The 26,118-nt window shown below is 40.0% G+C and overlaps 1 protein-coding gene across 1 annotated transcript in view; it reads right to left on the bottom strand.

Annotated features, from left to right (window-relative positions):
- The window catches only part of slc5a9 (solute carrier family 5 member 9), a 59,787-nt gene that overhangs the window by 12,846 nt on the left and 20,823 nt on the right, over window positions 1-26,118 (bottom strand). Inside the window, exons 7-13 of the mRNA XM_042417712.1 lie at window positions 23,840-24,004; window positions 23,589-23,694; window positions 22,534-22,614; window positions 10,792-10,997; window positions 5,612-5,747; window positions 3,201-3,308; window positions 1,532-1,682 (exon numbers count right to left, since the gene is read on the bottom strand). Coding sequence (XP_042273646.1) covers window positions 1,532-1,682; window positions 3,201-3,308; window positions 5,612-5,747; window positions 10,792-10,997; window positions 22,534-22,614; window positions 23,589-23,694; window positions 23,840-24,004 — 953 coding nt within the window. The remainder of the gene's footprint in view (window positions 1-1,531; window positions 1,683-3,200; window positions 3,309-5,611; window positions 5,748-10,791; window positions 10,998-22,533; window positions 22,615-23,588; window positions 23,695-23,839; window positions 24,005-26,118) is intronic.

Below are 26,118 nucleotides of genomic sequence, written 5' to 3'. Positions count from 1 at the left end.
GCTGACTTCCTGTTGTCAGTAGGTGATGCTATGACTATGACTGAATATTGACATGTAGAGGTGTTCAGGCCTAGACTCTTATCAAACATGAGAAATTTGGGGAAAATTGGACGATATAAAATAAAGTTACAACAACCTCCTGTTAAATGCCCCAGACATGTTTTGGGCAAAATTCACACCAAGGGCGTTCCATGAAATATAAAAAGCTTTAGCAAAAGCAATTTAGCATTGTGAAAGTCTTTAGATGTAACCCACAAAATTTGATGTCACTCAGGTTAAATCCCTAGGAGGAGTTTGTTAAAATACAATGCCTGTCAATGGCTTCACTTTGCAAAAAAAAGGAAAAATAGATTCAAAATGGCCGACTTCCTGTTGGACGTATGACTCTGAGAGGCTTTTTTAAAAGTCTGGACATGATATATCTGCCTACAAAATTTTGTAAATCTCCGTCAAAATTAAAGGTGGGGGCTTGGACTTTGAGATTTTCTAGGGGCCATTTCACCACACCCATGCCTAAGACCCATATGCAATATCAAGTTATGCCACCTCTGATGTATGTGCAAAGTTTCGTGAGTTTTAAACCACCCCTAGCACCTCATAAACACCAAAGGTAATTGGGGGCGCTATAGAGACGTCATCCTATGGCTAAGCCCAGTTGTGATATCAAATCGAAATAATTACCAGTTAGAACAATGGTGCCAAGTTTTGTGAGTTTTTGCACATCCTAAAAGCCGTAAACATGTTATCGTAAAATGAAAATTGACATACAAAATCCAAAATGGCTGACTTCCTGTCGGGCAAAAAACTTCAAAGGAAAAACTTTCAGAGTAGAATGATGAGAGCAATGATCCCACTGAATTTCGTGAATATCAAAGCAACCACTTGGTGCTCAGGCCCTTATAATTCCTTCAAATAAAATGGGGCCTTTGGTGCTTGGACCCTACCAATAACAATTCCTTCAGATACAATAGGCCTTCACACTGTTTGGTGCTCAGGCCTTAATAATAATAATTCCTTCACTTACAAGAGGGCCTTTGCACCGTTTGATGCTTGGGCCCTAATAATAATCTTCACAAAAACAATAGGTTTCTCATACTTTCAGTGCCAGGGACCATTAGGCCCTTTACACTTTCATGCTCGTGCCCTAATAAGTATATAAGTAATAAATTGACAATGAATGAACAAATAAATAAAAAAGTTAAGGATTTCTTTCTCTTTCCACCTGGCGCTACTCAAACAACACTGTCAGTCTCAGGAGTGATTGTAAGTGGATTGTTGAATGGCTGTTAATAAAGTCTATAAGGGGACTTCAAGTCTTATAAAAGGCTTTAAGGTATCCTTTGATTGAGAATCTTAATTTTGCTTGCCATGGAGCATGCTAATTTTCGTGTCTGGGTGCGTTTTGTGCAGGTAAAGAGACAAGACTTCACTGCTGAATTTGGGTCAGATCTGTGGTTGTGTGCTGATGCAGCCAAATCTCTCACTTTTGCATCAGTTTTCTGAAACATATTGTTATTCTTTACACCTCTACCTTCCAACAATCATGAGTTCCATCTCTGAAGCCTTAGGCCTGGCTCTATGGTAGAGGTCCAATGTAAACAGAGTGGAGCTGCTGTTAAAGATGGAGGTCAGAGATGACATCAGCGCAGCAAAAATCACTGCTAGCATCAGACCACGTAGACCTGCACAGAGAAAAGGATTTAAAAGATGGCCCATTCATGGTGAAATAGCAAGTGAATAATTTTGATGTTTGCATGCTACTATTCAAGATTCTAAATTTATTTCATCATTAAATAATCAATTAACACGCATTAAAAAAACAATGATGCAGAAGCAAATAATAGCACAGCAAACACAGGCTCATTCAATGTCTGAAAATGTTAAATACACATTAATTTAATAGTGGTTTGACTGATATATACAGAGTCTCAATCAAGGTTTGCTGTCCATGTGTGATGTTTGTAAAACACAGAATTTTAGGGACACCATGCAGAGGCCAAAATTTCACATTTTGTCATGTTGAAGGACATCAATAAAAAACAGTGCGAACAATGGTAACTGTGCACCCTCATTAATGTCTGGACAGTACATCACATTATTTGCACACTTACAAACTGACATTGATTCCTAACTGGACATGATGCAAATGAGCGAGCGAGCGAATACCAGATTATTTCAGTGTTTTCCAATGAAGATGTCTTAACCTGCTCCGGGTGTCAGTGAACAAGCTGAGCGATGTGTCACTTGTTTTAAAAACAACTTGCCCTGGCTCTATTTTTGCGAAATTTTGTGCACCTAACCCTATTTTCATCGGTCAAAATCAACACTGACGTCCTTGACAGTAGTCAACATGGACGAAGAGAAAGTAAGAGTAAAGATAAATCCACTTTTTAATCCCAAAAGTTTAAAAAACAAACTCCAAACTCTCCTCCTGCTGGTAAATGGCTCCAGATCAGAGCAGAATGCAGTGTGACCCTGGGTGTTATTCCTCCAGAGGCTCTGGCTCTGCCCCCGGCTCTCTCCTCCAGAACTCCCCAGTACTCTGTCGGCGAGCAGCGGAGACTGGACTGACATTTATGAAACTTTGACAGGTTTCAGACATCATGTACATAAGTACAATTGTTTACAGTCTTTCAATGTTATCCATCTATCTGTCACCATGCAGGGTGTGGGGGTGAGTATGTGGTCTAAAACAGGAGAGTAATCCTCATTACTAATGTAGTTAAACAAGAAATACACCAGAAATACAAGCCCAAATAGTATTAAGGAAATAAACATAAAAGATAAAGCAACTAACTCTCAGTAGTTAGCAGTGGGTGACATGTCACACAAACTGGATAAATCTCTCATCCATAATAATGGGTGTGCAATATTTCCATGAAACTTAATTAAACTTAAAAAGGCTCTGTAGCCTTAGCTGATATTAGCATAAGTAACCACCAAGAAACAAAACAGGCAATGAGGGACTAATTCAACTCAGCTATCTCTTAACATGCCAGATCCTTTTCTACAAATATTAAATGCAATACCCAGAAGCTATATCTATAAATGTTTGAATTTAAAGTACTGTATGTTTCTCCAAATTTTAACACTTGCATTGAACATAAGTAAGGCGCCTTCTTGTGGTTCAACTTTGACCTGGACTGAAAACAACGCTGTGCGTGTGTGTGTGTGAGAGACAGAGAGCAAGAGAGACTCACCCACAGGCATTAGCTCCATCACTAGTTTAGGGTAGGCGATGTTGGAGCAACCAACTGAAGCTCCACACACTCTCTGACACACTGCTGGATCCACACAACCAACCTCATCTACAAATACACATGCAGACAGACAGACACACACACATACACACACAGGGAGAGAATTGGAGATGTAAAACCTTAATTATTTAGTTTGTTAGACAAAAATACATATAAAAGGCTATTGCCAAGATTTTTCTCTACTAAAAATCACATTATCCTGAATATATGTTCATTTGCCAGTGTTTTCAGTTGTTCAATTACAGACAGACCGATAGACAGATACATAGGTGCTTTATTAATCCTGAATCCCAAGTAATCAGATGATAGGCCCTATTTTCCTGCAGGCCCAGCACTGGGCAAAACGTAGTGTTTATGCAGTTTACCTCCAGCACAAGTCTATATTTTTGAGTCTTTGCCTGGCATTGGAGTGCTAAGGAGATACATGTGTTTTATCTACAGTCGATTTTAGAGAGAGGCTGTGCATCATGTTACACACAGATGGCACAGCATAGGAAACTTCATTAATTTTTTTAATTTTCTGACACTGCGACAGGATCAAGAATCTATGGTAATTATTGTTCTGTTTTTTCTGAACATCAGGTTGGAAAGCTGTTTCTCAAAGATTCCAAATTTAACAGATAATAATTTGAAGACAAATAATTTGAAGTAAAGCAGTTGTCCTCAGGATGCTATGGAAGTGTATTGCTTTTACTTGAGAAAAAAAATTACCCTGTTTTTCTGAATTAATGAGATAATTACCTCAGAATTCTGAGAATATTTTTCATGAAAAAAAAAAAATTCTGCTCTGTTTTTCAGAATTAACAAGATAAATATCTCAGAATTCTGAGAAAAGTTTTCATGGAAAAAATAATTCTGCTCTGTTTTTCTGAATTCACAAGATACTTCAAAATCCTGATTGCGGTAACGCTGCTGTCTGAATTTTGTTGCACCTAATGTAGTGTAATTACTTCTTACTTACTTCTTTCTGTGTTCTATTATGAACATAATGCATTGTCCTTTTTTCTCATGTTTGACCTGTTGTAAGTTTTATTTTGCCAATACGTTATCAGATAGATCCTAAAGATTGCTGGTCCTCTCTAACAGTATTAACAACAAAGTTGACAAACTAATAACAATGCCGTCTATGTTACTTAAAGACACAAGTATCTCCCAATGTTTCAAAACAAAACCAAAATAAAACTGGATTAAACTAAACAGGTGGGACAAGTTTGCCTCCATGAAATCAAGTTCTCAAGTAGGAATGAAAGCCTCTCTTGGGATTTTGAGGTATGTCATTAATTCAGGAAAACAGAGCAGAATTTTTTTTTCATGAAAAGTTTTCTCAGAATTCTGAGATAATTATCTTGTTCATTCAGAAAGACAGGGTTTTGTTTTTGTTTTTTTTTACAAGTGAATGCATTATGCTTCCGTAAGATGTGGATCAAATCTATCATTTGACATTTTTATTAAATAAAATTTCAAACTGAGTTTAGAATCAAATTATTTTTTCTGTCATGTCAGCATATTTGGAGTGATGTATATGAATATTGGGGGTGTCCTGAATTTGTATTATGGAAATTTATTTGCTTCACAGAGGTGAACTCTTTTTTTCTCTCTCACTCAGCCTCACTTCCCTGTTTCACCTGTTGCTGCATTTAAAGGGAATAAGAGGAGCTCATGATTGGTCATTTGTGAAGCTTGGCCTGACTCAACCTGCTGATTCTATATTCCTCCCAATAATAATGTATGTTTAAGCTGCATTTTGCCACACAAAATGCAGCTTAAACCTACTGCATCTGTTTGATATATTCAGCACATGTTCAGGGAAGAATGAGTCAAATCTGAAAAACAGGCACAAAAGCCTGTCTTCCCCATAGGCTGATTAGTCATACATTCCACAACATGTAACAGGTATGTTTGCATGTGTTCATTACACAGGTACTTCACATTACACAAGTACCCTACATTATCAGTATCCATTTTTAAAAGCATGCTGGAGTGTTTTAGATTTTGTAAGTGTGGTCTTTCCACATTCCAAAGAGCCACTATGTTCTGTTAATTACGGTATGACAACCTCAAGAGATGTCATCTTGATGTCATTATGCCTGCTCTTTAATATAATACATTTGTCTGTCAATTGTGGTAATGGAGTGGATCAGTACTTTTAAAGAAAACCTCAATGTTTGGAGAATTTCATGCTCATTTCCATTAATAAATTTGAAAAAACCCATGGATGGACATATATTTGGGTACATTTAAGTCGTTTAGGTGATTTGATGAGGTAATAATTGAAGATTTAAAATTAATGTATTTTAACATTAATAAACATCTGACATGACAGTCCCACAGAGAGAGGTAAACAAACTGACCTGGGAACAGTGCTCTGCTGATCATGCCTGGCATGACGATGAAGAACATGGGCAGTAGTTTCAGGTAGCCTCCCAGCACACTGCCTGCTTTGGCATGAGACAAAGACTTGGCTGACAGAGACCTCTGGACTATAACCTGCACACACAGACGCAGACACACATTTAAGTCTATAATCCTATATTTTTATTTTTTATATTGTGCTTTTTTTGTTCAATTGTATGTATATACAGTAATAGTGGGACCAATGCTTCTCTTAGTGCTTGGGACTGCTCATCATTCTCCCTGAATTTTACCCTGTTTTGAATTTAAAGAATAAACTGTCAGGTCAAACTTTTAAGTGAACATTGATGAGCAGTCTAAGAGGTGCTCAGAGGAGTGGAAAGTTTGAACGTCTGCAGCTCCACAACTGTTTCGGCTGTACATGTTCCCTGTGTTATTTGTCCCTTTTCTACACCTGATCAGTCCTCAGTGAGGTGCCCCTGGCCCAGGAAAGAAAGGGGTTAAATGGTTCCTGTTGCAAAGAGAGGCTTCTGGTTCATGGACTGCTGGTCTTGCTGCCTCTCAGCCTTGGATTTTAATTTAGTGTTGCTGTTGTCTTTTGATTGTCATTTGCAGTCATTATTTAAAGTCTTTGTTGTTTTGTATGTCTTAATGTTAATAAATCCAATGGTTTGGGTATTTTAGAAGGTGTTCTTAGAGTTTTACTTTGGGTCAATGGTGGAGTGTTGTTCGCCTGATAGGGCCAACCAAGGGTGGGGCATAACAAATGGGGGCTTGTCCAGGATATGAACATCCATGAGGTGAAGTAAATGTGTTTGAGTGTAGTGATCATCTCTTTTGTTAGATAACTTGTGGTTGTTGCTGCTTGTTTAGTCATGCTTTTGACTAGGTAACTGCTTCAGTAGCTTGGAGTTTCAGTTTTGAGTACCCTGACTAGGTAGCCACCGGGCAGGTTTGATGAGCTTGCCACTTTGTTGTTTTGCCTTTCTTATTTTTGGCGGTAATCCTGAGTGGGGGCATGCTTCAGTGTATTACAGTTGGCTCCATCTCTGGTCTTCGGTGATGCACTTTTAGTGTTTAAAGTCACCTCAAGCTCAGCAAGCCGCAGAAGACTAGCTAGGTTAGTTAGTCATCTCGGTAGTCAGGTACAGTTTGGAGTGCCTTGTTCCCCTAGTTTTTGCACTTTGCACAGAAACTTGGTTGTGATCTTTCTGTGTGAGATAACTCTACTTTCTGTTTGATCACTTTGTCTTGTGGAGTTGTGATAAATACTTTTGTGTGCAGTAACTTGTGGTTTGGGTCCTTTGTGATGTGGTAACTAAACTCCACATTTGTTGGGTCACTTGTGGGTTGCTGCTTAGGGGTGAGTTGGTGACATTTGTGTGTAGTGGTTGCCTACGGCGTGACCACTTTGTGTTGTGGTTGTTGCAGTCCACTTTAGTTTGGTCAATTTGGGTGGTACTGCTTTTGTGTATTTAATTGTAGCTGCTAAGTAGCTGTGACCTTTTCGTTTGTTTGACATAGTCACTCTACAGATCGGTGGATCTTAGTGTAGTGGGTGTGGCCTCCCAGTTCGTCACGTCACTTTGTGTGTTGCTGGATCCCAACATACATTAGTAACTTGTGTATGTGGTTGAAGACCACATGGTGTACTTGTTGTTGTTTTGGTTTGTGGCTGTTGCATTCCATTTTTGTGTTAGTGACCTGTGTTGTTGTTTTTGTAGGTAAATGTAGTAACTTTGTTTGGTTTTGTGGTGTTGTTCACCTCATGGTGGTAGCCATGTTGTGTCTAATGGGAGTGACACCCACTTGTATGGCTATTTGTTTGAGTGCTTTATATTCATAATCTCAGTGGCAATAACTTTGTTGGCCCTTTCATGTGTTAACATCTTGTTGCTGCTGTCTCAACAGGTTTGTTTGATCCAGGTTGACACCTGGGTTAAAGGTGGATGATTATCTTGATTTAATAATTATTATCTTGTGACTTAATTGCACATCTTGTTTGCTCAATATTAAACCAATGTCTTGTCTTAGCTCTGAGTAATAAGTGGCAGAATTATTTGGCACAAGAGTTTAAGTACTATATGGATTGGTAAATGTTCACAGGTAGTGAGGTATGTAACAGGTGTGGACTAAATGCTTTTGGTCTGTGTATTTAGCTGTGTTTTACCTTTAACATGCAGCCTTGATAAGTAACTCATCTAATTTCAAGTGCTAAGTAAAATGTATTGCAATTAATAAATAGTATGGTGGTAATTTGTCACAGTGAACTCTGATGTGCTATATTAGTGTTGAAATTTAAATGTTTTTGTACTTGTGTGTGATTGTGTGACAAATTATTTATTCATTGTTTTAGGGTGGGGTTGTTATGGCTGTATGTGTTCAATCAATCAATCAATCAATCAATTTTTATTTATATAGCGCCAAATCACAACAAAAGTCATCTCAGGGCACTTTTTACATAGAGCAGGTCAAGACCGTACTCTTTAATTTACAGACACCCAACAATTCCCCCATGAGCAAGCACTTGGTGACAGCAGTAAGGAAAAACTCCCCTTTAACGGGTAGAAACCTCAAGCAGAACCCGGCTCTTGGTGGGCAGCCATCTGCCAGTTGGGTTGAGAGAGAGAAAGAAAGAGGGAAAGGGGGGGGGGCAGAATAACAACAATCATAACAACAACGACAACAGCGGCAGCAACAGCAACAGCCAGGGAAGGATGCCAACAGGACTGTGAAGGACCGCAAAGGCTCGGCCCGGGAACCCAGGGTTTCCTGCGAGATGAGAAGCACAAAAAAACTCCGGGGAAGAAGCAAAGTTAGTGACATGCATTGATGTTACATGAATGCATACAGATGGAGAGGAGGAGGAGGAGAGAGGAGCTCAGTGCATCATGGGAAGTCCCCCAGCAATCTAGGCATATAGCAGCATAACTAAGGGCTGATCCAAGGTGAGCCTGGTTGGCCCTAACTATAAGCTTTATCAAAAAGGAAAGTTTTAAGCCTACTCTTAAACATAGAGAGGGTGTCTGCACCCAGGACCGAATCTGGAAGATGGTTCCACAGGAGAGGAGCCTGATAGCTAAAGGCTCTGCCTCCCATTCTACTTCTAAAGACTGTAGGAACCACCAGTAAGCCTGCATTCTGGGAGCGCAGTGTTCTAGTGGGATAATACGGTACTATGAGCTCTTCTAGATATGATGGTGCCTGACCATTAAGGGCTTTGTAAGTTAGGAGAAGGTTTTTAAATTCTATTCTAGATTTTACAGGAAGCCAATGTAGCGAAACTAAAATGGGGGAAATGTGATCTCTTTTTCTAGTTTTAGTCAGTACACGTGCAGCTGCATTCTGGACCAGCTGGAGAGTCTTTAGAGACTTGTGTGAGCAGCCTGATTTGGGACAGGATGTGCCTGATTTTTGCGATATTACGTAAGTGAAAAAAGGCAGTCCTTGAGATTTGATTTATGTGGGAGTTAAAGGACATATCCTGATCAAAGATTCCTTACGGTGGTGCTGGAGGCCAGGTCCCTGTACTGTTTGTCCCTTTTCCTCTCCTGTCTCTTGTTCTCCCCAGGTCTTCTACCCTGATCAGTCCTCAATGAATTGCACCTGGCCCAGGATAGGAAGTGGTTAAATGCTCCAGGTTGCTGTTACAGGAAGAGGCTTCTGGTTCATGGACTGCTGGTCTTGCTTTACTTTGGGTCAATGGTGGAGTGTTGTTTGCCCCATAGGGCCGACCAAGGGTGGGATGTAACCACAACAACTGAGCAAACTTAATCTGCTGTGGCAAACTGTGTGGCCAAAGGTTTCAGAAAAAGTAAGTGGAACTTGAGATGAGATAATTTTGTCACCTGCTGTGTCTGAGGTCAAGAATGAACTATCAAACTCAGCCCTGGATATTGTTTCTCATAGAATACATATATAACTGTTTACTACCCACATTGTGATACATGATTTGATAGATTATTGTCTTTAGGTTTTGGAACAACCAGACTGATCACTAACTGCTTTTAGAAGTAAAGGGGAAACTAAGACTATATTTTTTGTTTCTACTGCACCTCTCTCTTTCTAGGTCAGTGATTCCAAAACTGTGGTATGGAGGTTCTACCTAGTTGTATGTTAAAGCCTTGGTGAAAGGCCTAGCAATTGCACTCAATCTGGCCCAAGTCCAAAAAATTGATATTTAATTTCATATTATTACAGATAGCAGTTATTACACATTACAATGATGTAAAAATTTGCTAATCATTTAAATATTTTAGAAATAAAATTTACCTTTGCTTAGCCACATAGTGTGACGTGACGTGACGTGATGTCAGACATAGCATGAACTAGTAACGTTAATATTAGCTTGACAGAATCAGATTTGGACTTGTCATTGTTGATTTTAGCAAGTGTAATGATTTAATTTCGAAATGGCTACAAGGTCCAAAAAACAGTCAAGAGGCAGGCCAGCCCTGAAAGGTCAGATGAAACTTTCAATGCTGAAGCTTAAAGTTGGCAGTTTAGAGAGAGAGAGAGCCACAAACAGATGTTCCTACGCACCTCCCCCTGCTGATTTTGAGTGATTTTTATGAGTGCGCTGATTAATAAATGTATTCTTTGATTTTGAAACAGTAGCCTTATGTTGTTATTTAGCCTTTCAGAGGCTAAATAGTGAATTTTATAGTACAAAAAAAATGGCCCCTCACAATTTTTAACAGCCCCCCTTCATCCTTGCGCTGGGTTTGAATAGTAGTAGTACCAGTAGTGGTCGAGATGGACTTACTTAGGGGAGGTGGCTCTTTCATTATTATATTGTTAGTATGCAGTAGGAAATGGTGCTTGGGAAATTTGGTTAGGTACATAGTGGTACATGGTCTGAAAAGTTTGGGAACCTCTGGTCTAGGTCATTGTCATTGTAGACTTTGGTTGTTTTTTGTCAATCACACAATATCATGTGTGTCTCATTTGTATTTTTGTTGTATTAATATAAAATTTTAAAAAGAGTGTTATTAACATATGAGTTATTTTAATGTTAGAAATCCTTGTTTGTAATTTATTTTGAAAATCTGTTGTTGCCTCACATGTCATTTTATTTGGGTAAATGGCGAAGGTGCAGAGCCAAAAAGACAAAAAAATGTGTCACTATCCAAAAATCTTGTGCACTACATGTATTAGTGTATTATAGTAGGTAAGTTACCTGATCAGTACACCAGACCCATGTAGCCAGTACAGTGAGCCCAAACACCAGACCTGGCCATGGTAAGTCCCCTGACACCGGGTCTCTGAACAAGTGGAAGGCATCACTACGAGGTAGGTGGCAGGTGCTGTTGGTGACCGTCACCGAGGGTACAGCTGACATGTAGCGGTCCACAAGGCCTTCATACCAGCCGACTTTAGAGAATGCTTGGAAATGTACAAAAAAAAAAATTTGGTTTAATCAGAGTCATTCCAAAACATGATTATTCAATCAGATTCATCATCAGGGCTGTTGTGGTATATAAAAGCTTGAGTAAACCCTACATTACCTCAGTCAGCTACACTACCACAAGGGTCTTAAAGATGGATAGATGAAACAATCAGGCGCTATCTTAAAAACACATCTCAATTCAAACACCATCTATATAGATAGATCAATGTTGGGAATATAGGCCTAACAGAATAATGACAAATCTAGTCAACAGTTTGACTTGTAGATGAAAAAACTGCATTTTGTGTCTCATAATACTGTAACTGAAACTGTTAATTTTATTGGTGTGTTACCAGTTTTTCTGCCTCCTGCTTTGAATTTGTTCATGTCTCTCCATCACCTGACTCCGAGGTGTGTTTTTCTTTCCTCTTTAAACTTTTCTTTAAATTTTTAATCAGTTGAACCTTCTTTAATTTCTTCTGGCTTTTCTTACAATATCATTTGTGCGGATGCTGGGCTTTTTTGGCACCTAACTAGTTCCAGTTTTTTTTAAAAAACTGTAACTATGATTGTCATGGTATTTACAGTTGACATGGCAACGAAGGTTGCCTAACTTTAAGGGTGTAGTAACTTTTATCCACACCATGTTTCCAGTGATCATTTTAACCCAAACCATGATCTTTCTTAAATCCTAACCAAGTAGTTTTTGTGCCTAAACCTAACCAAACCTTAACTACAGCGTTGTCACATCATAAAACATATTTATTTGTTAACAGTGATTTGTAACGGTTTTGGAAAGCACATACAAATTATGCTGATACCACTGATAGAGGCGCCATATTAAAAAACACTCCTAACATACACATGCGTACTTTTCACACCTAGGTGAAGCAAAATGTGACACTGACATGGTGGACTGGTGGGTGATACTGGGTTGCACAGACACAGTGAGGATGAGTTTTGAACTCTCCCATCCAACTGCCTCACCTGCGTTAATGTTGAATGAGAATGAAAATTTCAGGAGGAGAGCAGAAAACGGTATCACTCCCTCTCCCACATTTTTGACACTACTGACACCAAAGTGAGCAGCAGGGTCTCCTCTTGCTTGTGATGTCAACATTTTGGCTTTTAGGGTTTTTGAGTTATGAGCCAGAGTTTGAGAGGTGCATTGCTAGTAAATTTTCATGAAGTAAAGCTTCTGATGAAACTGGAATATCACAGCATTCTGGCTGCTGCTCCGCAGCTGGTCACTCGCCCTGTGATGCAGTTTCACGAGGCAACGACAACTAACAACTAAGCTGGCTGTATTTGTAAACGCATATCCTTCTCTCTGTTTTGCCCCTCTATCCAGACTAAAATGGTGTTCTATCTTACACAGGCTCCGTCCTCTACTGGATAACAGCTCTACTCCAATCATATGCATGCATTCACCCACTGAAATTAGCATTAGCATTATGAGCTTAGTGCTTGTATTGTTTTGTGTCTTTTAACGGACCGCCGAGTCCCGTTTGCTGCTGCACTCTGAGAAGTGTTTTAAGTTGCTGCCTGTTTAGTTTGTGTTCACCACGCTAAACTGTTTGTGTTATCCCATTCGGGATTTCTGTTTGTGCCACTGCAAGTGGAAAGTAAGTTGCTTTGTCAGTCTACAACCAGACAACGTGCGTACAGACTACCGTCCGTACTCCCGCTCTCTGTAGATAAAGCAACCGCTACTCTCCCCTCACGGTCGCGGAACTGAGAGTCGATCTCCCTTCCTCTCTTTTCCTTCTCTTACTAACACTCACACACACGCACATACACTTACACATCCACCTAACTACGCACGTTTTCCACATATCTGATAGTCAGATGACAAAGGGCCATAGCGCCGCCTTGCCTCTTTGTTATCCGCCATGAGACACATGAGTGCAGAAACGCCACCGACCACCGGTTGGCGCTATCTGTTATTGTTAACCGGAACTCTGCGGCGTCTTCCGCCTGTTGTTCTCACGTGACGCGACTTCCCCCGGAAGCCGCGCCATCTTGAGGCACGTGTATCGTGACGTGATCCACGTCGGCCATCTTGTGATACACACACACACACACACACACACACACACACACACGCTTACACACTTACACATACTCTTACATCCTCTCATACACCCACCCACACACGCTTCGGGTTACCTATTTACCTTTACACAGCTACTGTTTTATATGTGTTTTTGCTAGTATTAGTGGTAGCTTAGTATTTATTGATTGAAGCAATTGTTGACCTTGTTAATTCTTGTGGAAGTTAATAAATACTATTTGTAGTTTGCAAACTGTGGCGGGGAGTGACAACAATGACTGTCATGGAGGTGCTGGGGCTCATGGCAGCAGCCCACCCTATGGTTCCACTGGGGATACTGCACATGCGCTGCCTGCAAAGGTGGTTCACCAGTCTTCACTTGGATTCCAAGAGGCACAAGCACTGCCTGGTGATCATCCCCCCCATCAGTGAAGGATGACTTGTGATACTGGGGGTCCCCACAGCATCTATCGACAGGAACACCGCTGGGTCAAGTGACCTCTTATATCACGGTGTTCACAGATGCATTCCTGAGGGGCTGAGGGGGGACCTGCAGCCAACAGCAGGTGCGGCAGCAACTGGCAGCTTGCAGCTCTCACATGTGATTTCTTCAGAAATTGCAGAATTTTCTAGTTGTATGAGAGCTGTGAAGGCATTATCTTCGCTCTTTATTGTTATCTTTGTTATCTTTGCTCTTTAAGATAACTACGTTATCCTTGCTCTTTATTATTACGGCCTGAGCACTGGAGGTGCTCAAGACCCACAAATCATACACTGACACCCCTGACCTAAATCCAACAAGAAGTCCACAATTAGCCTTTCAAAATAAGACTCAATTTTGGCTGCTGAACAAACGCCTCTGAGGGCGTTAATGGTATCGGCTTCAAACTTTAATACATGACTTATGACACTGTGCTGGAAAAAAAGCTGTTAAAAACTTTGTAATAACTCGAACAGTTTGGATTTAATAAGCCCTGAAAGTTGCAGTGCCACATCACCCTTACAATGTAAAGCAATAGGGAGGCATGAACTTTGTGTCAAACAGAGGCTTCTGACGTCTAAACTATAAGTCTGACCACTTTCAAACCTGTATCAATGGATTCACCATGAAATTTCCTACTAAAATATGATTTTTAATGTAAGATTTGGCCAAAGTAATGGGATTTATGTGGAGATTTCACAAGACGTGTACTCAAAAATCCTCCTCTTCAACTGCTCCTGGTGATGTCACTCCCTCAGTGCTGTGAAACATTCTGCAATACATACCGATTATAAAATCACAGGAGGAGCAAGAAAAGACTTTAAAAGTCAAACTCTAATATCTCAAAAACAGTAAAAGACAGAAAACACATTTAAATTCAAGATTTGTGGGTCAAAGTCTTGTGACTCATTTAAAGTTCAAATGAAGTTTGTATTTAAAACTATGTGGAAGCAATAAATGTTCAAAAAGGTGTGGGTTTGCTCACACTCTCCATTCAAGTGTATGAGTATTTTTCTGTGTCCAGCTGCAGTTACTTATTGTCTCTACATACCTGACAGTACACATGTCAATCAAACTTTGACCAGCTCATGTGGGTTAAAAGTCTTTACTTTTGTAAAAATAGACTTGATGAAAATTAGGTAATTAATTTGTTTTACACACAAACTCATCAAGAGTTTTCAATTTACTAATTGAAATGCAAGTGAACGGGCCCAAAACTTGCATCATTTTTCACCCTTCAGAAAATTCTCATCCTCACACCATTGACATTTGATGTTTCACCATGACACAGGAAGTTGCTATAACTTTATTAGGGCCTGAGCCCCAAAGGAGCGAAGACCCTCTTGTATCTATTCTGTTTCTTTCTTTCTTCCTTCTTTATAAGGGCCTGAGCCCCAAAGGGACGAAGACCCTCTTGTATCTGTTCTGTTTGTTTCTTTCTTATTATTACGCCACTTAAACCCTACATTTGACCCCCTAAACATGCTCAAAAACTCACCAAATTTGGCACGAACATCAGGTCTGGCGAAAAATTTGTTAAATGTAAAAATTAACCCTCAAAGTGCCAATATGTGCTCTCTAGCACCACCTATGTAACTAATATGGCTGCCACGGCCTGTAGGAATGTCATAGAGAGATCGAACCAAAACTCAATTATTTGTCTCATCAAGACCTACAAATCATATGCTGACACCCCTGACCTAATTCCAACAGGAAGTCCGCAATCTCAATTTCAATTTTGCCCTGATTTTGGACCTTGAACAAACACTATCTCCTCCGAGGGCGTTAATGGTATCGACTTCAAACTTTGATACCTGGTTTATGACACTGTGCTGAAAAAAAGTTATTAAAAACTTTGTAATATCTCGAACGGTTTAGATTTTATAAGCCCCAAAAGTTGCAGTGCCACATCACACCTTACAATGTAAACCAATGGGGAGGCAATCTATGGGCATGGACTTTGTGTCAAACAAAGGCTTCTGACATCTAAACTATGAGTCTGAACACTTTCAAACCTGTATCAATGGATTCCCCACAAAATTTCCTACTGAAAAATGTGATTTTTTTAATGTAAGATTTTGGCCAAAGTCATGGGATTTATGAGGAGATTTCACAAGAAGAGTGACATTCTCCTCTAAAACTGAGAGAGAGAGAGGGAAAATAGGGGGGGGGGGTTGAACGGAGCTCATTGAGTGAAAGTGACAGTTGAATGATAAAGTGCTGCAGAAAAATAAAATCAAAACTAAAATTTGTAGCTCTGTACTGCAGTACTACTACAGCTCCTCAGCAGCGGGCAAAACAGTGGACAAAGGAAGTGATGTTTATCTCCTTCTTGCACTGTCTGAAAACAGACCGGGTCTGAAGACATCTACATGCCCGTGACAGAAGCCCTTCAATTGTGCCGCGGCCTGATGTGCGCGGAGGCGTGAGGGCCTGTTCATCGCTGCTTGCAGCGATAATTATTCCGCCACTTCAACCCTTAATTTGACCCCCTAAACATGCTCAAAAACTCCCCAAATTTGGCACACACATCAGGTCTCGTAAAAATTTTGATAAAATGTAAAAATTAAACCCCAGAGTGTCAAAATGTGCTAGATAGCGCCACCTATGTATCTAAAATGGCGACCACGGCCAGTAGGAATGTCGTAGAAAGATCGAACCAAAACTCAATTATTCGTCTCAACAAGACCTACGAATCATATGCAGACACCCCTGACCTAAATCCAACAGGAAATCCACAATACACCCATCAAAGTATGATTTTGTGCCACTTTTGGACCCCGAATAAACGCTATCTCCTCCTAGGGCGTTAATGGTATCGGTGTCAAACTTTAATACATGACTTATCACACTGTGCTGAAAAATGTTATCAAAAACTTTGTAATAACTCGAACGGCTTAGATTTTTAGCCCCGAAAGTTGGAGTGCTACATCGCACCTTACAATGTAAACCAATGGGGAGGCAATCTCTGGGCATGGACTTTGTGCCAAACTGAGGCATCTGACATCTAAACTATAAGTCAGACCACTTTCAAACCTGTATCAATGGATTCACGACAAAAAATCCTACTAAAATGTGGTTTTTGATGTAAGATTTGGCCAAAGTCATGGGATTTATGAAGATATTTCCACTAGAAGACTGCTCTGAAATCCTGCTCTCAATCTGACAAGGAGGGAAGAAAGGCGGGGGATGGGTGTGACGGTTGAATGTAGCTCAGTTTTATAGGATACGGCAGAAAGGTCTATATACATACAGTACATTTTATACAAACTCTGTATGAAGTTTGGGGTTATTATCATTTACTTTACAATAATTGTAGGTCTTATATGTATAATTAGTAATGGGGATGACCTATGAGGGGAAGAGGGTTGAATGGAGCTCATTGAGTAAGAGTGACAGTTTAGTGATAAAGTACTGCAGAAAAATAAAATCAAAACTAAATTTTGTAGCTCTGTACTGCAGTTTTTCCTTTATTAAGGCCCAAGCACCTAGCGGTTCGTTCACACTCTCCATTCAAATATATGAGTATTTTTCTTATATACAATACTTTCTGATGTGAACCTACACTTTTAGATCTGTGAATGTTTTTAGTGTTCAGTCTTTCTAGTATTCAGCACTGATCTGTTCCTGTATCACATTATAAGCTTTGTGGTACTTTATATATTTCTGTATACTAAGAAAATACATAGGAAACATGTGTAAATCATGTGATATCGTGTCTGTTTTTGATGAAAACATATATCTGTTGTCACAATAGAACAATACTATAAATTTGAAAATAATTATAATTATAATATTTTTGGCCTGGGAGGGGTTCTTGTTGTTATAATTATAGGATAAACACTGAGTCAGTAAACGTTCAGTACGTTCAGTAAACGTAGTGAGAAAGCTGGTGAATCAGATCAATAAAACATTATTTTCTGATTTTTTCACAGTGGTTATGTTTTAAAGCACAAAACACACCCATACCTCCGCTCAACCCTGTGGCTGTACGCTGCACCGCCTGATTTGTTCTGAATATGGCCTTAGACCCAGCAGTCTCCATTAGGTTGGGCGAGTTCAAAGTTGTGAAAACAGCGGGGGTGTTTTGAATACCCCGTTTTCACAGGTAATGTGTTTGTCTGTCCCTCCTGCTGCAGGAAATAATGGATTAATCCTGGAAAGCTACTGATGTAGCACTTCTCTCCTTATGAAAGTAACATGGCAATTATTCGACCAATGAGAATTTAGTCGGACGAGAGCATATCGACAAACTAATTGACCAGTTGACCAGGAGACTACAGCCCTAATGGGAACGAGAGATTGCAGGCTGCTACACACAGCTGATTGGCTGATCCAAGTGACTTAATTATATAAAAACCAAATGACTGACTCTAAACACTTAAGCTCATTTAACTTAATCTAACCTTCATAAAGAGTTAAGCCAGCAATGCATTTATGTTCAAGCTATTCACAATGCAACACAGCTTTGCAGTCAGCAATGCAATTTAGCTCAAGCTATTGAAAAAGCAATGCAGCTCAGCAGTCAGCAATCCCACCGCAATTTCCTCAGAAACTGCATTCTTTAGTTACATCCTTTATGTTCTATGAGAGAGAGTGGCTGCACCAGAGATGGGCTCCTGAATACATCTCAAACTTGGACCTAAAAAGTGAGACATTTTGCAAAATAACCTTCAAATAATCTTCAGAAAAGACTCTAAAGAAGAGGTAACAGCATTAATCAACAAAAACAGCTGTCAACTGCTAACTGCTACCTGCCACTGTTACCAACATTCCAAAGGCACTGCACTGAGCAAGCTAACAGAAGAGTTATTTTGTGAAGACAAGAAGAGAAATTAAGGGGTTCTTGTTGGTGGTATTCTCTTTATCTCTCCATGAACTGGTGTGATGGTGGTGCGACCAACGTTTCCGTTAGCCTCTCTTAGTTCCGACAATGCAGTGTCTTTGTCCATGTCTATGTTTACATGTGTGTCATCGTGTGGAGTGCAAGGGAAATAGGTCTATTATTGTCAGTTTCCTTTGGACATTTGTAACAAGGACTTTTGCTACGAGAAATACTGGCTGGGAGAGCTAAATCAGTTGAGTATACTTGGTCTGCTACGCCCAGTGGACCCAAAGGAGACCACGGCCTTGCCTGGAGCTGTGTCTGAGAGGAAACATCGAAAGCGGTGAGACAGGACATAGTAGTGCAAAGGAGTGCCAGCTAGGCTAATTGTTAACCAATACAAATTGGCAGTTCCAATCATGTTGCCCAGTGTTCTCTGGACAGCAAAATGGATTCTATAACTCCCCCATCAGTGCTGGTCACTCATTGACTTGCAAGAGCTGTCTACATTGAACTGAGACATGTACTTTTCTATCTCAATGCAATTTAATGCACTGTGCTGCTAACTGCTTGTTCTTTTTTTGTTTTTTTCTCTTGGGATTTATATGTTTTTATCATTTTTTAATTAGTCAAACTATTCTAATTGTCAACATTAATACTGTAATGTAAAGCAGCAACAAACTAGACAAACCAGTTAGTTAAAACACTAATGTCAATTTTTAAAAACCTTAGCTCCCCAGCAAACATTGGTCAGTCATTCATACAAAAACTTTCCACTTAGAATAAACATCATTGGGCATGGTATGTTTTCAACAATTTTACAATAATTGAACTATATCTGGATTGACAAAAGTTACAAAGGGTTTGTTATTGGGTCATATATCTTCATAATTTTGTCTCCTTCATGTTTGATATGAGCAGATCCTCATCCCACTCTGCGAGAATACGCCAAACTCGCCACGAAAGATGTGCAACACATGTGCGGAGTTGCACTTGCTGAGAGTTTGAAATGCAACAGGAACATGATGACAGAAACGATGCCGAAATAACGCTTTTAGAGTTTGTTTTTATCTTAGTGCGTATGTTCTACAATGCTTCAGATGATGGAAAGTTCAGTGATTTAGAGCCTCTGTTTCCTTTATAGATTTCTGATGAAGACTGTCAGTGACTGTTTGACATCCTGAAGTTAGCCGACTGCAGTACCTCAGTTGAAATTAGAGCAGCAGTGCATTAGATGGCAGATTATTTGATGAAGCACATTTCAGTTAATGTCATATATCATCCTCTGAACTTCATTTGTCTGTCCCATGAAAGTGGCTCCAGTCTGCCTGCTAGTTTCAGTGCATACAGAGTTTGTTTGTTTTAACACCCACGTAGCACCAGCGAATATTGGTTGGATGATCACTCCTCAGTGTATCATACAAGGATATAATGTTTACAGTAGAACAAAAGGAGTGTTCCTAGAATCTACAAGAGTAACTGCCATAGGGAAGTCAATTCAGGAGTACAGCGTAAACACCATTTCAGAATTTAAGAGGTGAGTAAATGCTGTTTACCCTCCACTACAGCCCTGGTCATCATCATTTTCAGTCCACACAGAGGACAGAAAATCAGTGGAATACTAGTACTTTCCACAAGGTCTGTCTCCAGCATATTGGAGCCTTTATTGACTTTGCGTGTGTGTGTTTGTGTGTTTGTGTGTGTACGGGAGAGGAGTCATCAAAATACCACATAAGTATTTGGACAGTTAGACATATTTTGTTCTTTAGGCTCTGTGCTTCAGCACATTAAATTTGAAATAATATAATAGATACTGCATCAAAGTACCAATTCTCAGCTTTAAGTAGGTTTACATCAATATAGAAAGACCTATATGTAGTTTGGGAGAAACAGCCCATTAATACACAGTGCTCAAAGTTTAGGGGTTCAACATACTTGGACAGATAATGATTTTATTTGACTTCAAACAACATCATATTCAACATTTTGTGGAAAATCCTTTGCAGTCTATGACAGACATAAGCAGACACTTTGTATCTTCCCTGATGATGGTCTCCCAGGCTTTCACTGCCACCACCTTTGACTCTTGCGTCTTCAGCAAGTGGAATGCAGCTCAATTGAATTGTGATCAGGTGACTGACTCAGCCAGGATATCCCACTACTTCACTCTGAGAAGCTCTTTGGTTGCTTAGCTGTATGTTGCTGAATGATAAAACGTCATCCAATGAGTTTTGAAGCATTTGGTTGGCATTTGCAAAATGTATAACTGTATAATGTCCAAATACTTCCTGTCTGGAACATACGTACATGATCTATCTTTTTAAGCCCTGTATAATATCATATCATATACACTTGGATCATACAGGGTTCAGTCAATTAACGCCAATATCATATTTATAAAATATTTCTAAAGTTATGATGATATTTTTATGTCACATTTTTTTGTAGCTACTCAACAGTGAGTTTATGATATTTTTCTCAGTATAATATTAGCCTACAGGCCTTTGTATCTGTTAGCATAAAGGATTCTCCTAAAATCTGACAAAATCTATAAGGACACCTTTCCTGCAGTAATTCCAGGGTATATTCTGCCCTTCAATCTATATTGTGTATTTCTATTAACTGATTGGCTGCTAAAAAAAAGAATCAAAAGTCTTGCTTTCCAAGGTGCTGATACTGGTCTAATTTAACAGCAGCCTGACTATTGTAGCTCCAAAACACTTTGCTATTTGACTAGTGCATCATTTAGGCTAATTGAATTATGTATTATTATCTACATATGATTCTCATACATATCATAATGTAATGATTCCCCAATAATTGGCCTATAGCAGCATAACTAAGGGCTGATCCAGGCTTGCCTTGCACCAGCCCTTAGTTATGCTACTATAGGCCTAAACCGCCGGGAGTGCTTCCTGTGATGCACTGAGCTCCTCTCTTCTCCTCCTCCTCTCCATCTGTATGCATTCATGTACCATTAATGTATGTTACAAACTTGGCTTCTTCCCTAGAGTTTTGTGCTTTCTCGTCTCACAGGAAAACTGGTCATCAAGGGATGATGGCATGGTCCTATGGGTATCCTGCCTTGACACCTTCTCCGGCTATTATTGCTATTGTTATTAGTAGTCGTATCTCTATTTTTATTATCATTTTTATAGTTATTATTGTTGTTATTATGCTTCTCTGTGTCTCTCTCCCCCCTCTCCCCCTCCCTCTCTCTTTCTCTGCTGGTTAAGGCAGATGGCCCCCCACCTAGAGCCCGGTTCTGCTTGAGGTTTCTTCCCATTAAAGGGGAGTTTTTCATTGTTGCTGTTGCCAAGTGCTTGCTCCTGGGGGAACTGTTGGGTCTCTCTGAATTAAAGAGTACGGTCTAGACCTGCCCTATGTGAAAAGTGCCCTGAGATAACTTTTGTTATGATTTGGTGCTATATAAATAAAATGGAATCGAATCAAATCGAATCAGGAACAGACCGGGACCTGGAAGCTCTTTTAAGCACACCTGAGGTAGCTTTTACACATGGTGACATGAACAGTTATAACCACTGTGAAAGACTGAAATATGCATAGGCACCAGCTCTGAGGCTGCTGATGGGCCTCAAGCCCAGAAGTTTTTGTTACCCCCACAGATTCTAAATAATAGGAGCAAAGATTAGCCTGATGGCCTCTTCATGAGATCAGTCTGACTGTCCCTCAGTCTGACCACTTACATGACACCTATGTCACATGGCCCAGCGTGTTGGGGATACAAAGAGGACTGTTTGTTTCAGGCAGATGTGCGAAACAGTGCACTGTTGAATAAGTTCATCATTGTCGGGTTAACTCTGCTCACCAATTCGCAGGAGAAAGGTTTGGTTTTGGTTTGGTTTCAGGTACAAGGTTAGCCCTATATTTGCAGTTCTAAAGTGACTTGTTAACAGTGTGGGAGAACAGATAATGAAGTGTGTGTGTTGAGATCACCTGTGGATTGAGGAAAACTTGCGTTCATTAAAGAACTCATCACAGTAATTACAGAAGTTGGCAACATTTGTGTTGATGAAAAGAGATAAAGAGGCAGACAAACATATATGCGTGTGCAAACATGGTATTTTGATGACTCTTCTCACACCCATTGTGTGTGTGTGTGTGTGTGTGTGTGTATGTGTGTGTGTGTGTGTGTGTGCGTGTGTGTTATACCTATGAACATTAGGGCAAAGGCTCCCCCAACCATGATCAAAGTCTGGAGTGCATCAGTGTAGATCACTGCTGCTAAACCACCTACATACAGAGACACAAAAACACACATTATACATTATATATTATTGTGCACGTTATGTCAATTATTTGATAACTAGGCTATATGAAGCAGCATTATACAAATAACTGACCATTGGGTATTTCGAGAGGACACAAACACTGACTTGAATTTGTTTTAAAACACTGACTTGGATTTGACAAAATAATCTTGACTCAAAATCTGCATACTACATTTTTCCAAAAACATCTTCCATCTCCCCAATATAGGACCATTTGTTCTACATCATCCTACTGATCCAACAGTAGGTCACATGATGACAACTGAACCATTACCATGATAACTGAGCAATCTCCCATTTGCTGATGAGGACAGTAACATGAGGTTGAAACGTTACCTTCCACTGGTAAATGGACATTTGAGATTAGATTATGTTGTCAAATCACCAATTCCAAGGTCAAGAATGAACTTTCAATGTGACAAGTGTGATTGATGTGGTGATGCTGTGACATTGACCAGTGCTACTACTGGCTTTGCATGACGGGCAAAATACCCTCTCATCCAATTTCTCAGAATGAGAAAAAAATTAAGACCCTCTCTTGCTCTCCAAAAAATTAACCCTGCCCTCCATTCAGCAAGAAGAAAAAAAAAGTATAACCCTCTCCTTTTCTGAACCTGCACGGTTCAGTCACTTAACGTCAATAACATTTTTAAAATATATCTAAAGTTACTTATGATATACAGTACGTTTATTGTAGCTACTCAACAGTGGGTTTATTGTATTTTTGTCATTATATTGTTACGTAATGACTGTCAGTCTCTGAGTCCTGAGTCTCACTCATCCATCTATTTATACACCCAGCCACGGTTGGCCAGAGCATCAAGGATTCCCCCCAATTTGGATGACCCCATCTAAGGATATCTTCCCTGCCAAGAAATGTTAGAAATATTATATGGTGATGTGTGTGTGTGTGTGTGTGTGTGTGTGTGTGCGCACCTGCCACAGTGTAAGCAGAAGTGACCAGCAGCAGTATGCCTGTGGACAGATAGAGATCCCAGCCTAACGACACCTGGATAAACAATGCTCCTGAAAAGATATCTGTCTGAGTAACACACACACGCATACACAAACACACACAAAAAGTGTTTTTACTTTGTCTTGGTTAATACCTCATTTGTATGTTGCTTTGGACCAAACAGTGTGCCAAATGAATATAGGTAGTGTGTGTGTTTGCGTGTGTGTCATACAGATATTTTGGTGAAGATGTAGAGGATGAGTGACAGAACAGACATGTATATGCGTATCCTCTGGCCACCAAAGCGTTTGGCCAGGTATTCAGGCATAGTCACCACACCAGCAGAGATGTAGACAGGGATAAAGATCCAGCCCAGAGCCACCAGCACCCAAGCTGCCTAGACAAACACACAAACACTCAAGTTACAACACATTTTCAGTATTGTCTGATATCACATTATAAGTTAAATGCAGATACCTGTGTGTAGCCAAGGTGTTTCAATTGATGGTACTGTACCGAAGATTTGAAAGTTCAACTTGAGTACGATAGATAAATAGACTGACTTTACTGTCCACCTCAGTGGAAAGTTTTCTTTGGCTTCTCCCAAATGGGCAGGTAGCAGCAGATAGGTACATATAATACCAGAGAGCAAATCTTATATAATAACAAGTGTTCCCTGATGCAGTCATTCTTTGTTGATAAAAGACTTCTTGTATATGTTCCAGCTGGCGCTTGGGGCCCTGCATCAACGGCCAGCTGACTGGAGCAGCTCAAACTCTGAGTGTATGGCACAACTGTACATCTGCCTAGAGCAGGCCATCCTTAAAAAACTGAGTGACTGTGCAAGGTGATTAGTGAGGGAGGTCACTAAGACACCTATGAAATCTCTGAAGGCAGCAGTGCCGAGATCAAAAGCGGTTTAGCTTGCTTTAAGCAGTGCAGGTGATGTCTGGCTGATATGTTTTCCCCTCTGGGCTTACTGTAGCTGTCGGTACTTGCTGTTTATTTACTTATTATTTATTGGGACCATGTACAGTGTTAAACATAAATGTTCCATTTCATGTATTGTACCAGAGTTAGCTTATAGCTAATTTTCATCTGCAGTCCCTTTGGTAGGTCACAATTAAAACATATAACAGCACCATAAACAGTACGAAGCAAAAAACACATAGGACACATAATACAAAATACAAAGCTACACACAATAGCACATCACATACACCCACAATGCCAAAAAGAAATGACTAATGTATGCTTGTCAAATTAAAAGCAAGATTATTTGCGTTCGTGAGAATGCAAATAATCTGTTGGTACTCAGATTGGACAATGAACATTCAAGTTACAACAACTTCCTGTTTCATGGCAAAACATCAAATGCACATCAAGGGCGTTCAATAAAAACTCAAGATTTTGATAACTTTTCATCGCAAAGGTCTTTAGATGACACAGACAAAATTTGAAGTTGCTTGGGCTAATTTTCGAAGAGGAGTATGTTGCGCTGGGATCCCACCGGGCACATGTGTGCCGTGTTCCGCTTCCGACACAGTTTTGCTCCGTCCTCTGCACGGCATCCTGTCCTACTGGGAGTGTTTCAGAAGCGGAGCATATTGACTGCGGGGAAGCCATTCGCCTTTTAAATTCAGTTGCACTCCTACTACAGCAACTACGGCAGCCTAGTCAAAGCTGGTAAAGCACCTTACTGCAGTAGCAGGGCAACTAAACTGACTGATTTTGTTAACTTTCTCAGCTTTCGTTGATTTTGTCATTGTCCTTGATGTTTGTGCTTCTACTATGGTTAAGTAGCCTACGTAGTTAAATGGTTTCTTTATTTGTCTGTTTTAATTGTGTTTATTGTTGACGGAGTCTGCACAGCGAGTTTTATTTTGAAAATTCTGTTTCTGTGTCTGACTTCATGCCCAGCTCTATCTGCTCTGTGCAGCTTGACGTGGCTTCCATCAAAAGTAGATGGGGTGCGTATCTTTAGTGCAGCGGAGTGGAGAGCCGCTTCTCTGTTGCTTCTGAAACACGCTGTGAAAACTGCACAAAAATTGCACAGTAAACTCAAAATCGCCGACTTCATGTGGCACTTAGGGTATGGCTCCAAGAGGCTTTTTTGTGTGTCTGGACATGGTATGTGTGCCTACCAAATTTTATTCATCTACATCAAATTTAAAGGTGGGGGTTTCAAATTTTAAATTTTCTAGGGGACCCCTCAAGTCATTTTGCCACACCCATGCCGAAGACCTATAAAATATTAAATTTTCCACCACTTCTGATGCATGTACAAAGATTTCAAGCACGTTTAGGCCCTCAAAAATGTAATTCTTTCTGACAAAAAATAATAATTCCTTCAAATACAATAGGGCCTTTGCACTGCTACGTGCTTGAGGCCCTAATAATCACTCCTTCAAATACAATAGGGCCTTCACATCATTCAGTGGGTGTTCTTGGGCCCTGAATACCAGCCTCTCTGTACATCCCTAGTGGAAACCAGAGGAGGGAGCTGTAGGT

Source organism: Thunnus maccoyii, chromosome 7 (genome assembly GCF_910596095.1).
Source record: "Thunnus maccoyii chromosome 7, fThuMac1.1, whole genome shotgun sequence".
Lineage (NCBI taxonomy): Eukaryota > Metazoa > Chordata > Actinopteri > Scombriformes > Scombridae > Thunnus > Thunnus maccoyii.
Note: the sequence above shows the minus strand (reverse complement) of the source record. Positions and strands in the feature narration are given on the sequence as shown.